The 16,124-nt window shown below is 48.6% G+C and overlaps 1 protein-coding gene across 3 annotated transcripts in view; it reads right to left on the bottom strand.

Annotated features, from left to right (window-relative positions):
* Positions 1–16,124, bottom strand: part of LOC126534668 (uncharacterized) — a 155,289-nt gene that overhangs the window by 83,703 nt on the left and 55,462 nt on the right. For all 3 annotated transcript variants that reach the window (XM_055072460.2, XM_055072461.2, XM_050181929.2), the window contains one exon: positions 8,193–8,255. In XM_055072460.2, coding sequence (XP_054928435.1) covers positions 8,193–8,255 — 63 coding nt within the window. The remainder of the gene's footprint in view (positions 1–8,192; positions 8,256–16,124) is intronic.

The following is a 16,124-nucleotide window of genomic DNA, read 5'->3' as shown; positions in this document are numbered from 1 at the left end:
CATGCTGCCGCACGCCACCGACGAAGATAATCTTGGCGCCGCCGCCTATCTCCAGCGCGCCGAAGCCCGACAGCTCGCCCGCCTGCGAATCAAGAGCCAGCAGAGGACCGACAGCAGACACTACAACCTTCCACGACGCTACGTCGAGTACCGGCCCCGCGACCGTGTTTGGGTTGGGATCCCAGTTCGCCGACGCGGACTTAGCGAGAAGCTTTTACGCCGCTATTTCGCACCCTACAAGATTATCCGACGCACTGGCGCACTCGATAATGAAGTCGTACCAGACGGTATTTCGCTATCACAGGGGCGCCGCTCACGACCTGAAATACTCCACGTTGTGCGACTCAAGCCGTTCTACCAGCGCTAATGAGCTTTGGGACATTGCGTGAATGATCTTTTGACTTGTTTTACTTCTAGTTTCTTTTCGTTGTTTTGCTACTCTTATTTATTAAGTGTCCTTTTGTGTTTCGCTCTCCTATGTTTGTAGCATCGGGACGATGTTCTTAAGAGGGGCTATTGACACGTGTACTTGTTTATCTTTATCGGGCGACCATGTTTCACCGCCTGAAGGCCAGAATACATGGAGCGAATATGCGACGGCGGCGTACGCGCGACGCGCGGCGGCGGAGAACGATCTAGCTGGCGCAGAAAAGTGCGTCGACGGTACCGGAAGCGGCAAACGAGCGGCGCCCCAAAGCGAGCCAATCAGGTCTCACTATCCGCCCCGACTTCCGACTAGGCTTCCCCGCTTGTCCGTGTATCCCGATCCCGCTCTATCGTTCACGCCGGTCACCCGCTTTTCGTATTCATGGCATCCCAAGCGGCGCGGCTGGAATTTAACTACGGCTGCCCGCGCGTTGAGCCACAGAACACAGCCGCGGAGTTGGAAGAGCCGAAAGTTGTTTACCGGCCCAGTGTTGCCACAACGCATAGCATCGCCACTTTCTTTAAACTACATCGGCACATTCTAAACGAAATTTTACGCGTTTTTAAGAGTGTTCCGCAATTCAAAAGCGATAATAGTTGCCGTTAGAGTTTTTTTTTGTGCCATTTGTTTCACTACAGCGCATTCGCCTCATCTAGCCACACTGATTTTCTGCCGCCCGAACTTCGTCGTGAAAGTTCGCTCCATGTATTCTGGCCTTAACAAATGTTATGACACAACGGAGGACGCGCTTACATGTGTCGGGAAGTTTCTGGAATTTTATCGATGGTTCCATCCGCTGTCTGTCGCCGAACCTTGTGTAATCCGGTTTCATGTATGCGCGACGCAAATGGCGCAGAACTTTGTGGAAGACACACGGGTCCCAGCGTTTACTCTGGAACATTCGACGACTGATGCATAAAAAGCCGACGCGCGCGACCCGCTGATCATATTTCCCACGATCGCCGACTGTGTTCGCCGCCATCGTTGTGCTTAAGTGTAACCTGCTTTTGCGGGCACAAGTTCGCCCAATAAAACGCTAGTTTCGCCATTCACCATTTTGCTTTCTTCACGGTCACTACTACTTAACAATATTAAAGTCGGCCTACCATCAAGTTGAGTTGGCTCACCCCCTTCATTTAATTTGAACTATCCCCAAATTTCACTTGGCCTATACTCCTACTGTAAGCTTCCTTTTGCATTTTCTGTGGAGCCCTATGTATCCACATAGTTTTTCTATGGAGTCCTATTTATCCGTCTGGGTATTCTCTGATCACTTTTTTTTCAATCGTTCCTTATCGCCTATAAAACTGCCTATCATCTACATTTACACTAAAATAAATAGATTAATTACTAAATTAAGAATTATAATAAAAATAAATTAAACGTCATAGCGTCGTCAATTAATATTTCTGCAGATACGGCGCATTACACTTTTCACGTGATGGACAGATTCGCCCGGGAAACTCGCCGAAGAATGCTTATGCATTAATAGGAAGGTATGAAGGAAATCAACTTTATTCAAGGTCCTGCAGGCCACGAGAGCTTCGGGGCTCTCATGGAGTGGGCGTTTCCCACGACGGAACCCGGAGGTTGAGTTTCCTGGCGTCGTAGTGGACCTGCTGGACGGCCCAGACTTGGGGAGCGAGTTTTTCGCTCAGGATTGCTTCTTCAAACTTGTGCTTGCCCGACTTGGAGTTTATGTGAGCTTGCGAGCACGGCCAAAGTGAATGATAGACGTTAAGGCATGTAGTAGTGTAGTCTTTGTGGAGTATGTGTCTATTTGTAGCATTGTGAGTGTAACCTCTTGAGCTCGAGTGAGCGTACGGTGTGGCGCACCATACTCTACGTTGTAGGTAGTAGTGTTTAGCGATTTCATTGTATGTAGTGGGGTGTCCTTGTTCTCCGGATGGTCGGGTGAAGCCGCGCGGTCTGCAAGCGCGCGCGCAGCCTCGTCTGCCGCCTCGTTATGGTTGGGGACGTCGCCCATCTTTGGTCCTAAGTGTGCCGGGAACTAGTATATGACGTGGTTCTTAATATTTTTCTTTGTGGCAATTCTGAGGGCCTGTGCGCAGACCGTGCCCTTTTGAAAAGCTCTGATAGCGGCTACCGAGTCGCTGTAGATGTGAGAAAGACTGTCGTCGGTGAGCGCAACGGCGATCGCAACCTGTTCGGCCTCTTCAGGCTTCCTTGCGATTACCGTGGCTGCATGTCTTGTGGATCCGCGGCTGCATGTCTTGTGGATCCGCAGCCGGGAAACAAAGCAGAAAGCTTTGTTTCCCGCGTATGCCGCCGCATCTACAAAAGCTGAGCTTTCGCGGTTCGCCAAGGCTTGGTTAAGGACAAGTTGTCCTCTCGTTTGTCTGCCCCTGTTTTCGGGGTGTACGTTTCTGGGTAAACGTCGGACCGCGATCTTGGCGCGGATGTCCCGTGGGAGGTCCGCAAAATCCTTTTTTATGTCTCCTTGTGCAAAGCCTAGCTTCCCTAGGATTGTGCGTCCCGGAGGCGTCGGCGGAAGTCTAACAAGGTGGGCAAGCTGCTGGGCTTCGGCAATTTCTTCCAGGGTGCAAGCCCAGGTGCCCCAGATTCTCGTTGCTGGTGCTGGTCGGAATGCCGAGGGCTTGCTTGGTGGCCTTTCCGATTGGCGCATTGAGTCTCTCTTTCGGATCTTGACCAGTTGAGTATTGCCGCAACGTACACGAAGTGACAGGTGACGAACGTGTGTATGAGTTTGATGAGATTATGTTCCTTGAGGCCCCTGTGTCCATTGGCAATTCTTCTGATGAGCCCGATAGCGTTGTTTGTCTTGATGATGAGCTTCTGAACCGTAGAGGCATTGACGTCTTTAGTCTCTACGATCATACCCCGGTCTCCGATTTTGTCGACGCACGGGATGGCATGTCCCGAATTGGTTCGTACGGTAATTTCCTGATTGCAATCGAAGTCTGACGAGTACGGCCTGCGGCCCTTCTGCGTGGATCTGCGTACGAGCAGCTCCGACTTGGTAGGCGAACATCTGAGACCTGTGGGAATTAGAAATTCTACGGTGTTCACTGCTTCTTGCAAGATGTCCTGCATCATGCCCGGGGTTCCTTTGGGTGACATCTGCGTATATGGTGTGCTCGAGCCCGTGGATCTGTCCGACTTTCTCAGGAAGTCCCGCCATGGCAAGGTTGAAAAACATAGGGGTGATGACCGAGCTTTGGGGGTGCCCCTGCTCTCCAGCGAGAGAGTCTCCGTGGAGAGGTCGGTAAATCGGACCGTAGCCGTCCTGTTATCCAAGAACGACTTGACGTACGCGTGGAATCTAGCTCCGAAGTGAGTTCGGAAATGGTGTCCACAATGTATTGGTGAGAGAGGTTATCGAACGCATTCTCGAGATCCAACCCGAGAATGGCCTTGGCATTTCTAATGGGTTCATCAATGATTTGGTGCTTGATTAAAATCATAGCGTCTTGAGTCAACAGACTGGTTCTAAATTCGATGAGTGTGTGTGGTAGCAGTCCCTTGTTTTCGAGGCATCTGGAGATACTGTTCTGAACGGCGTGTCCCGCCGCTTTAGCCACGCACGACATGAGCGATATGGGTCTCAGGTTCTCGAAGCCCGAGGGCTTGTTGGGCTTTGGGATGAGGACTCTGTAAACCCCCAGGTCCCGTCAAGCTGTCTGCGACAGCTTTTCGCCTGGGGGCCCATAACTAGTGTGTTGGAAATAAAGTATTCTGATTCTGAACCGTGGCGGCGTTATTTCATTTCGGCAGGACCCTGCCGGAAGCCCAGACCTGATTGATTCATTCCGCTAGGAACCGGATGGAGTCTTCGTACAGTTACGAAGGGCCTTGTTACTAATACCGTCCGGACCTGGGGCCGATGTGCCATTCAAGTTTTGAAGGACGGTCCTGATTCCTTTCAGGTTGAAGGGTTCGCCGAGGTCGGGGTTGCCCGCTCCAGTGTACGGGGAACCGGGTGCCTCGGCCTCGTTCTCGTGGCTGCTCGAGAGTGGCATGCATCTCTCGGCAAGTCTTGCCATAAATTCTTGCTCGTTGGAGTTTTTGAGTTCGCATTTCGCTATCTTGTCGGCCGCCTAGGTCTGGGAGCTCCTGGTTTGACCCTTCTTAATAAGGTGTTTGAGCAGGTTCCAGGTTTTGCCGAAGCCATGCAGCATGACATAGGCATTGGTGGGGTTTGACTAGCCGTTTCTGATTCCGCTACGGTGGAGGGAGCCGGAATGGTGAAATGTCCATGTGTGTGTCCTGTGTCAGTGCGTTTGGTGTGCTGGTTTGCGTTTTGAGCAATCTATTCTCGTTAACCAGTTCTGTCATTGTGCGTCTAAGTTGAGCGTTCTCGTGCTCGAGTGCTTTGATTCTTTCTCAGATGTCTGTGTACATTATTCTCTGGACGTGCTTGCAACCTCAGCTGAGATTGGTCCCTCAGCAGCCCGCAGTTAGGGGGCAGAGTCCCAGCCGTTGCGGAGGCCTGGCATCCCGTTGTCGCCTTGATTCGCTGGGCCCAGCTGTTGGCTCCAACAGGCGGCATGAACCGCACCCCCGAGGTGGAGCGGGCCCAGCTCCCGGGCGTGCGGGAGCGGCTCCTGCGACCTCTGCTGGCCGTTCGGGATCCCGAGCTCCCTCTGGATTTGGAGCGTTTTCTGGGCTCGCGCTGCCCTTCGGGCAGCTGCGCCGCACCTGAGCCATTGTGCCTTAAGAGACTCGCGGCCTTTTCTCGAAGTTTATTGGCCGAAATGGCTGCGTGCTTGTTCTCGATTCTTCACTTGCGTACCACGTACGGGTCCTGGTATCTGTTCTTGCATTCCTTGATGGCCGTGGGGTGTTTCTCGCCGCACAACGCGGAAGAGACCTCTTCACAAGTGTGATCTGCTCCGGGGTCCGCAATGTCACAGCCCCTGCCAAGTCTGCTTCTCCGGTGTGGGGTATACGTCTGCTCGGTGCCCTAGTTTGCTGCAAGCCTGACATTTGGCGATCTGCTTCCTGTAGAGCGAGCATTCGCCATGCACATCCGTACATCACGTGGTTGGGAACTTTGTGTCCTTCGAAGGCCACATCACCGTTCCGTTTCCTTATTGCGCTTCGCCGCAGTACGAGCGGGTTTCTCGGTTTGACGACTAACCTGGTTATCGTTTCGTGCGTGTGGTGGAGCGGAAGGTTGCGAATGCCTCCCTTGCACGTGTCGTCCGGTGCAGTTTGGTAGGAGGAGGCCTCGTACATCTGCCCGGCGATGGTGACGCTCTGAATTTTCAAATGTCCGTTGACATTCCCGGGAAGCAGGGAACTCACGACCATGACGTGCTGTTTTAAGTTAGGGAAATCGTGTCCCCGTCGCAATGCGTCGCTTCGAGTCCGGCTGCTTTTTGAATGGCCTGCAGAATTTCCACGTGTCCGGTTTTGGCGATATTCAGTCCACCGCGGATGCGAATTACTACTTTGGTCTCGTTTTGCGGGAGTAAGGGCATTCTACTTGCCTTGATTTCTTTACGGGCCGAAACGGGCTTGGATGCTTTCGCTCTGGCGCCGGAGGCTGCCACGTTGGCGGCCACGTTGAGGTGAGGCTTAGGATTGGCCGTTCTTCGTGGGGCGATGTCGCACCACCCGTTCCTGACCGAAACCTCCGAGGGGTCGATTTCTCGGCCGATCACTTCGTAATTCGTTGCAGTGCACTTGGCAAGACTTGGGTAGATGTCTGTGCCGGCGGGAGCCCCGGCGTCCGGTCAACCGGCGAACTCGACGGCGGGTATGGCATTAGGGTTAGCGGGGCCCTACTCGACTTATTTAATAAAGTCGAGTAGGGCCCCGCTAACCCTAATGCCATACCCGCCGTCCATTCCACTCCCCGCTACTTGATGGCCACCTGCCGTACGCAACTTTTGTCCTTGCCAGGCTGTCGCAACTTTTCGTAATTGTGCAGAAGGTTAGCCGACATGGCGCCCGCCTCGGGTACAAAAGTCCTCGCAGAAGTGCACAAAATAAACTCACAGGGTCGAAAATAGTCTTGAAGTGAAGCATATATCTTCATAAACGTGATGCCGCGGTGCGATGGCGACGGCCTCGCAGAAATCGCACTTAATTTGAGCAAATTGCGGGAGCTCGGCGTGACGCTTCCGCCTTGCTCGGCGCCATCCGCGTTCCATGCATTAATAGGGTTGTTCTTTTTGTGACATCCTGTAGGCATGCTTGCGGACGAATATTTCAGCGCACTTAAAATGCGATGTTTGTCGAGCACGTCTGGTTGACTCTGGCTCGATGTAGCGAAGCAATCGCCGAAGTAGTGCAATATATTTAAATGGATCTATTTTTGTGCTGATTGTGTGATTGGCATTAAGTTTGCTAGTTAACACTTAGGATGATCAGACGACGAAAGCGCGGCTAATGTCGAGGGGCCAGTGAGTCCGCAGGCTACTTAAGGTAAGCGATGGTTGTGAGCTTTGCGAGATGCGAGTATTGCAGTGCAGCAAAAATCTGACAGACAGCGTAACCAGCTCGTCGGAAACGCGGAACGCAGTATTCCGAGTTTGAACGTTGTCACCTGCAGTAAAATTAGGCTCCGGAAACGTCACGAGCAAGTAGCGAAGACCTATAATTGCACCGTATTCACTGAGAGAATGTATGCCAAAGATAATTGACAGTGGTGCGAGGAACGATCCCGTGAATGTCGTCTCACGCATGTTAATTTGCGCTGCGCACATTCCACTTGATGGCCACCTGCCGTACGCAACTTCTGTCCTTGCCAGGCTGTCGCAACTTTTCGCAATTGTGCAGAAAGTTCTATAGCTTAACAATCGGCACCCAGGCGACGAGAGCTGTAACCGCGCTGTTGCCGACGGCAACGGTAATGTCAGCAGATACAATTTGACTGCTGTCGGATTGCTGGTGGAAGTGCTGAATGGTCGTCGTTAGTTCGTCGCTCAGGGTTTTTTTACAGTCCACTGGATTCACCCCCCATAGTTGCCGTCCGTAGTTCCCCTACATGGGCTCGGAGACCACTGAAGCGTAAGGCGACGAGGACGAGGAGTGATGGGAAGCGCCAAGGAGATGACACATTGCAGAGTTAATTAATTCTCTCCTCTCCCCTCTGGTGTCCTTGCGCTGCTGTTAATCAAGACATTGAGACACACACACAGCAAGATGTGTCACAATCGATGGCCCGGAATGCGAAATTAGGTGAGTAAGCGTCGCAATTGAAGATGACTATCTCGAAACAGAAACGCTCCAGGAGATTCAAAATGAAGTTATCTTCAAAGACGAATGTCTTAAGTTTCCAATTTGAACCTACGCGACAATCACGATATCGCAAAAGAAAGTTAACATTTTTTTAATTGTGTGTTTGACGACTAACGTTTCCGGAAATTGGCGTCCGCGAAGGCGGATAAACCACCTGTGCAAGCAGATTTTGCGTAGGTAGCACGACGATTTTTACTCAAACTGCTGTTAGTGTAACTTCGAAGGTCACGCATGTAGTAGCTTCTGCAGCCACTCGCTATCTATACATGAAAGGGAGTGTAATCTGCCCCCACACGGGACCACGCGTGCGCATTCGATAGCGGTACAGCACGACGGCGGCGGCGGTGCCGATCACGCGAACGACACCCGAGTGTGTGCAATTGCTGTCGGAACAACAAGAAAACAAAGAAAAAATTATTTCGGCCACATACTTTTTTTTAAAAGAAAGCTGTAGCGATTGGAGACGTTGCAATGAGAGCGTCTTGTGCTCGTACAAGCCGCGACGCCAGACAAACGGTCCAGTAAAGCTACTTACTTTCCGCTGGTGTTGGTGGTGCAGGGTCATCCTTGGTTTTGTTCTTGGTACCGTGGCCGCCGCCTTGTAGAAAGCGCGCGTAAAAAAATAAAAATAATTAAGAACGGTTCCTAGACATGGAACACATGGCGGACACTGCTGTCACAGTTCAATTCTACACCGCTGCATGGAGCTTTCCTTCTCTGCCGATTCGAGCAATCGACAACAGCTATCTATGGACAGCTACACCCAACGTAAGGCGGTCTGAATAACCTTGCAATAGATTCGTTACGCATATAGGAGAGTAGAAGAACATGACTTAGTATGAATTTGTAATGCGTTTAACATACTTCAGGAACTTACTGGGATTGCTTGTTACTGTCTAACCGTTCTTGTGGGCCAACTTGAAAGATAGTGCAGCCTTACACAAGGATAAAAAGTGCGCGGTAGAACCTAGAATCACCTTATTACACGCAGTATTACCGGTATATAATACCACTGGTACCGCTGTTACGGCACAGTGGTAGGATATCTATAAATATAGCTATATTTATTTATTTATTTGCAGCACCCTCAGAGTAAGCGCACATTTGAGAAGGGAGATGCTATATGAAGGAGGTTTAAAAATGAAATACTAAAAATACACAGTATAAGTAGCAATGAAAAATGCTGGCTCACTGTATCTATATATATAGCTCACTATGTTATATGTATACATATCGGATACCTAGAAATTATGTCTAGCGGATATCTATAAATATACTTTTTTTATGGGCTTTCTCCAACCGCTTGGGTTCTCAATTTATTTTCAGCTATTTTTATGTGCAGTTTTTCAGATATCTGTATGTGCATTCTTCGACAGAGAAATATCTCAGAAACGACTTCCCGACGGATCTTTCTTCCGCTGTAGAGCTCTAATTATACGCTTCCTCCTTGGGCTTCATCCGGCCCCTTGAGTTGGCAAATAATGAGGAAAACCTCAGATACGCCACCAAAAAAAAAAAAAAAATGATTACGTAATTCGTCGAAGTGGTGCAGCAGGTAAACCTAGTTCACCTGAATATTTCACAAATGACCATGCGTCGTGTCCCACTGATGTTGGGCTCTGACGTACAGGTTGGGAGCCTGCTGCCTAGGGCTTATAACGTGCCTTGAGTGGCTCGAAAATAATCTTCAAACAATTTGTGGCTATATTTCTCAGCATTATGAATGTGAATTAAAAATGAATGAATGTTTTTGCTGACACCTTGAGGTAGCAATTGATAACGAAAACCTTTGATACGTTGTCAAAAACTGAACAGATTTTTTTCTTTCAGAGAAATACTAATTTGTCACTTCAGCTATGAAATTCGGACCACGAGGGCTGATATATTTGCGCTTCGGGGACGAGAGTAGAGGAGAGCGGAACTTTTTTTTTAATACAACGTTTTAATGCCACGTTAATTACGCTCAGAGTTGTTTTATGCAAAACAACTCTGAGCGTAATGAACGTGGCATTTTTCGCGGTCCCGCTTAATAAGGGAGTTTGGATTACTTAACTCAAGTTATATTTTTCTTAGTCAAGTTTAGAGCAACGCTTTAACCCACCTCCAGTTAAAAGAATAATCTTGACATTCGCACTCAATTAGGGATATTCATCAAAGTTAACGCTCAGTCCGGAACGAGCCCGTAGACTGAGCTTGCCCGTAAGGCAGAAAGGCCGCAGCACCGATACAACCCGCGGAAACGTCATCCGATGAAGCGCGCAACAAAGTTGTTTTTTTGCGTGTGGGTTCTCTGAATATACATCAAGAGTTATTTAATAAGTGTTTCCCTGTATAGACTAAGCCCCCAGATGCTATGCTTTATACCACGCAATGCGTCTGCATATCCGAGGGCACCTTTGGTGGCACACTGTAAACCAACTTGCACCGTTGAGTGCATTTTCTCTGTGTAAACGACACCCGCTTATACCTGCACTAACCACCATTTCCTTTGTAGCTGGACAATCGGCGCGCCATCTAGTGATAGGAAATTTTAACGACTGTAAGCTCAGTCAATATATGCCACACTACTTTACGCACTGAGACGTGCACTAACACAGCAGTTTCGTTATAGCGCAGTGCTGCGCTGGTTTTGCAGGCTCGCGAAACTCGCACATACTGCAAGGAGCAGAGAATTCAACTTCCATGTTATGTCGCGGGATGCCCGACGGGTCCACGACCAAGACCGCAGCTGCAGCGGCAAATCCACCGCTCTTTCTTGGCTCGGCCTCTCCGTGGCCGCGCGTTTGCGTTTTGGTATTCGGACCCTTGAGATGCACTTTTCTCGTAAACTAAGTCCTTTCTTGACACAAAACAAGCGTTGCAAGCTTTCTCGAACGGTATTTAAACAGTCTACGTCGACTTCTTGTTTGCCTTTAGCGTCCCTTTAAGCGTCAATAAGGACATGTGTCCCAGCCAACGCGATACGGCAATGGAACCAACGGTGTGTCGTATAGCAGTTGCGTTGCGCATATTTCCGATATCTTTTCCTGGTACTATGCTTTAGTTAACGCCTAAAAATTGCCTAAATTTATAATTACTGGTATAATTGCGTGAACGCGAATGTCAATTTGCGCCACACATTCAAATTCATCACATTGTATAGTTTCCAGCCCAGAATCATTTTTCGGTTATTTCCGCGTTCCTAAATTGTGCTGCAAAACACGAAAAAGAATGCCAAGTGGAGGCGGGTGGATAGTGACAACACCCTTATTTCAGAGAGTTTTCCTGGCACAGAGACAGAAATAGCAGAATGAGTCCCTCGAGATTTTGCTGGTCTTCGCGAGAAGTCAGTTGGGCCAACCAAGCCGGTGCAGCTGAGCGGGCTGCACAGCTGTCTGATCGGCGCAGTTGATTGAGGTGGGGCCCGATGCGGGACATTCCAAACAGACGTGCAATCTATTCCGCGCAGTGGAGGCAGCTGTGATGGTCTGTACAGAATTGAAGACATGGTGGACCCGTCAAGAGCTGAGCCGGCCTCATCAGGACGCCATGCTCGCGTGGAAGCGAGGCATGCGGCAGAGGGAATTACTCGCAACCTCGGGTGCCTAAGCATGTACTGGCGTTGATTGCAAGGACCGTACGAACGTGGATTACCTGACGCGCGCGCTACCGCAGTGGTCTTAAAGGGGCCCTGAACCGCTTTTTATTAATAATAATAAGTTTTTATTGTTTCACGGATTCTCTCCGTGTAGGGGGCAGAGGTAAAGGCAAAATACCTGACAGAGCCTCTGCGCCCCTACAGTTCAAGGCAGCATGACATGTTAGTCACATACATATCTGCCAAAAATTTATTTAACACACTGCACACAGCAACGAAACTTTTGCTTAAACGGGATAGATTTTGAAAACCCAAAGATACATAAGCAATAAGTATTATATAACAATAAAATTGACTTACATCAGAAGTCAACAAAGAAAAGAAATCCATAGAATCACTGGCGCGAAAATAAGTAGCATATACAGTAAATGGATCATTACATAGAAACATTTCAGAAAAGAACTTAGACTGATGTACAATGTAGGTGCCGAAACAATGCCAAATATAATTTACAAGCGCTGAGAAAATCTGTAACATAATTGAGGTTACATGTGTTATGAGGGATGAGCACAAGTTACTCAAAATGAAAATGCAATGTCACTGCGCACTAGTAGGTTTTTACAGTCATTTGTGAAGTTGTGGAAGGATTGTGTGTATTGTACGTTAAAGTGATCACTCTTTAATATGTTAATCGTTTGATAATTCTTTGATAATGGCTTTAGATGGTGTGGCCTACGTATTGCGTATGAGGTGCAACTGTCGACAGGTATTGTGTGCAGCCTATTTTTATAAATCCACTGGAGTAAAGCCTGCTATATTTAATGAAGAGCGGTTTTGTTCGGTTTTGTCACCCGCATAGTTTTCACACATTCTCAATATTTTCTTTTGTACAATGATTAGTTTGTTGTAGTTTGAAGCTGCAGGGGGGGGGGGGTAGTTCACCATACTAAAATGCCGTAACTGAGGTTTGAATAGAAAAGTGAATAGTATAATTTGTTTCAGCCAGGTGGGTAGTATATTTTGTTTTTTATACATGCAGCCAGTAACTCGATATAGCTCACTATTTAATTTGTTAACGTGAGTATTCCATGTAAGGACCTCTTTAAACCGTACGACCAAGAACGTGTTCTAGTAACGTGTCCTCAAAGTACACGTTACGGTAGGGGTAGCGGTAGGGGTCTCTTATTTGCTGGCTTAGAAATTATATATTTGGTTTTGCATGTGTTCAAACACAGTCGGTTGCTTTTAAGCCACATGGAGAGGTGTAAGAGGTAACTGTTGGCTGATGATTCTATGACCTCCTTTGCAGTGCCAGTGAAAAAGATATTAATGTCGTCAGCATACATTATTATTTCAGGCGAGTTTGGTATTGACGTTATATCATTTATGATAAGAGGGGACCTAAGATTGATCCTGCGGGACGCCATATTCGACTTTCAATTTTTGTGATACCAGATTGTCGACGTATACATACTGATACCGATTTGAGAGATATGATGTAATTAATTCTGTGCTACACGTAGAACACCATACGCAGCAAGCTTCTTAAGAAGGATATCGTGTTGCACAGTGTCGAATGCCTTTTTCAAATCCAAGAAAATTCCCAGAGTGAGTAGATTGTTCAATATTTTGAATTATTTTGTCCTTTATGTTTATTCAAGCTAGTCCTGCAGACTTATCCTTTTGAAAGCCATACTGCGACTTCGTAATTATTTCGTGTTTAGGAAAAAAAGATGGTAAGCCTATCATTAATAACATGCTCGAGTATCTTCGAAAACACCGGCAAAACAGATCTCGGCCTGTAGTTGGTAAGCTTTTCTCATCGCCACCTTTGTAAACAGGGGTGACCTTAGCTATTTTTCATTCATCTCGGAACTAACCACGTGTCAGCATCTCGTTTATTATATGGGTTAATACAGTACTAATAAGATGAGCGACATACTTGACAGGTAAGGCCTTTATTTAGTCTTCCCAGCCTGCAGCTTTGTTTTCTAAGGCCATGATAATTGTTTCAATTTCAGTAGGGGTTGCTGGTGTAAGCATAATGGAATCAACCTGCCCTGTAGTCATAAAACTATCCGCTTCTGAGCCTTGTCCACTATATACCCCTGTGCTAACAAGGTGTCGATTCATTTCATCAACAAGCCCTTTCACAACTACACTGGCAATATCGATTACAATTTCATTCACGATATGCGTTTTTCACCCTCGTCGAGTTAAATCATTCACAGTATTCCACAATCTACGTTGATCGTTTTGTATTTTGTAGAATTTTCGAAGTTTATTTCTGAATCTTTTAAACTCAGTCAATATGTCACAATTACGAGACCTAATGAAACTTACAATTGATTCTTTTTACGTATTCTTTTGGATAAGTTTTTTTCGGTGTTTTGCAAGAAACCACTCTTACACGTGTTTGTATTGCCCCCCCTTGTGCAATGCCTTCGGGCCTTCAAGGTGATAATAAATGAAATGAAATGAAGTCCACAGTTATCCATTGCTTTCTAATCTTTTTTTTTCAGCTTTGGCAGAGGGAAGGCTGTGGAGGGTGTGTGGACGGAAGTGGAGAAAGGCATCTGAAGTGAGAATGGGCTATTTCAGGCATACTTTGCCGCACAATACGGGAAGGGGGTTAACCGAGAGGCCCGATTTTTATTAGTCATATCATAAGAAGCCAACAAACAATGACACAAACGATAACATAGTGAAAATTACTTGTGCTTAATAAATGAAACAATGAACCGATGAACCAATTGAAGTGAAAGTGGATGAAAAAACAACTTGCCGCAGGTGGAGAACGATCCCATAAACTTCGCATTCCGCGTGCGATGCTCTAACAAACGAGCTACCACGGTGGAGTTTCCCCATCCACTTTCTTGGGTATCTTATGTTTTCTAGTATAGAACCCTGGGGGTGTTAGCCAGCGCCACCGCCTACAGACATTTGCGGTGGATGTGGAACATCCTTTCTGCCGCAGGCGTCACGAGAACGTGATCTTTATAGGTGAAAGTAACACGTGCGTCTATTTGTCGTACAAAAATCCCTCACGTGACCTGGTCCTAGGTGCCTAGTGACAGCATCATTTAGGGATTTTTGAGAAGGCGCGGTGCTGGCACCGAGTGACGCCGTGGCGTGTTCGTCGTCGAAGTGATCGTTCTCTGAAACGCGCGTTGTTCAACATTGCTCATGTGATGGTTACGTGCGTTGCTCGTGTATCGGTTGTAAGTTCTGTGTTACTTGGCGGAAAGCCGTGAGTAGTGGCGGTGCGGCAGTGCGGCTTTGGCCTCGGTGAGCTCTGACAGTACAGAATCTGCGTTGTGACCCGTGCTTTCTTGAGAACCCGGCGGTGGTGACAATTGAAATATCGAAGTGGCCTAGCGCCTCGGCAGCGAAGTTCTGCGAACCACGATGTGGCGTCGCCGTGTCCGACTTTGCTTAACGGACATCGAGGAATTTGCTGCCCGCTGCAAGTCATGTAAATGCAACTGCGTCGACCGCCCACTGTTCAGCGCTGAAGCAAGGAAATCCGAGGGCACCTCTCCACTTTTGAGTTGTGAATGCGAAAGCATTTATTAGGTCTAATTGAACGCCACTGAGCGGTCTTTCGAGTTTGGCGCAGCGAGTAGTTTCGTCTAGTTTAGCGATTAAGTTGGTGCGAAGTTTTTTTTTTGTACAGTTTCTACGTTAACAAGCTTGTATCGGCTCACAAGTTTCGATGGCAGTGTCGTCACGCAAAAAAAAAAAAGAAATCGTTCCCAGAGCATAGCAGCTACGGGAAAGGGCGGTTTGATGAGTTGACAGCTGCATAGGCACGAGCTCACGCCACGCGCGCAACCAATCAGGCGTTTCACTTCCGCCGGGGACGGAAAGAGCAGGCGAGTGTGAGAGAACTGATGGGACGGCCACGCGTTGTGCATTCCCTCTAGGAACAGGCAGCCTTCGACGGATGGTGGCGAGAACGCGCCCGTGAAAGGCTCGCCGTCGGCGCGCCGATCCAGCCGTTATAGTTGCCCGAGCCCAGGCAATCCCACCGCAAGGAAAAGAAGATCCCGAGCTGAGGAAGTGGGAGGACGAAGCAATCCGGCGCCGTTACCTGTAGGTTACTTAACAATCACGAAGGTCCCCCAGTGCTTCTCTTACCCCCAGTTTCCGGTAGGAGAAGGGTTGGCCGTCTTTTCGTTCAATGGGCCATTTGACGCTTTTGCACAAGAGAATAATTACGGCACAAACCATCGTCGATGATTGTCTAAGTCAATGCGAAACCTCTCTCCGCTACACGTGGCGCAAAACCCTAACGAAATCACACCCTCCCCGGTAACTCGCCTTCTGGATCGCCCTCCAGTACGCATCGCATACCTCTAGTCTCCGCAGAATATTTGCACTCTTCCGCCAGATACTTTCGAAGGGCCATCGCGTCTGCCAGCAGACGCCTACGCGCAACATATGACTAATTGTGGAGAGCACACGCATCCAGGCGCATGGACCAACAAGGCACAAAGCCGATGGCGACGCGCGAGCGTGCGTGTCGGAGTGCCCGCGCATGCGTGTGGAGCAAGGAGGCGCCTAGCCGAGAGCTTAAGGGGACGCAAGCGCTTCTAAAGCTCTCTAATGAGCAGCAGCCAGCGAGGAGGTGCATAGGGGGCGCGCGCATCGGCGACAGGCTGACGTTGCGAAGGCTCGCGTTTGACCTTGGCAGAGAAATGCTTCGCATTGAGAAAAATAAAGGGCAAGCAGCAGCAGCCGCCAGCTATGCCGTCGCCCTGTCACATTTTCCCAATCACCAAGTCAGCCATTCAGTGGTGTTGATTCGTTGAAACCCCTCTTGAGAGCGCTGGCCTCGCGTGCGGGAAACACGCGGCCCTGGCATTGCGTTTTCGCGCTTTGCACCAC

This window comes from Dermacentor andersoni, chromosome 7, assembly GCF_023375885.2.
Source record: "Dermacentor andersoni chromosome 7, qqDerAnde1_hic_scaffold, whole genome shotgun sequence".
Classification (NCBI taxonomy): Eukaryota; Metazoa; Arthropoda; class Arachnida; order Ixodida; family Ixodidae; genus Dermacentor; species Dermacentor andersoni.
The sequence above is the reverse complement of the archived record's forward strand: the minus strand, read 5'-3'. Positions and strand labels throughout refer to the sequence as shown.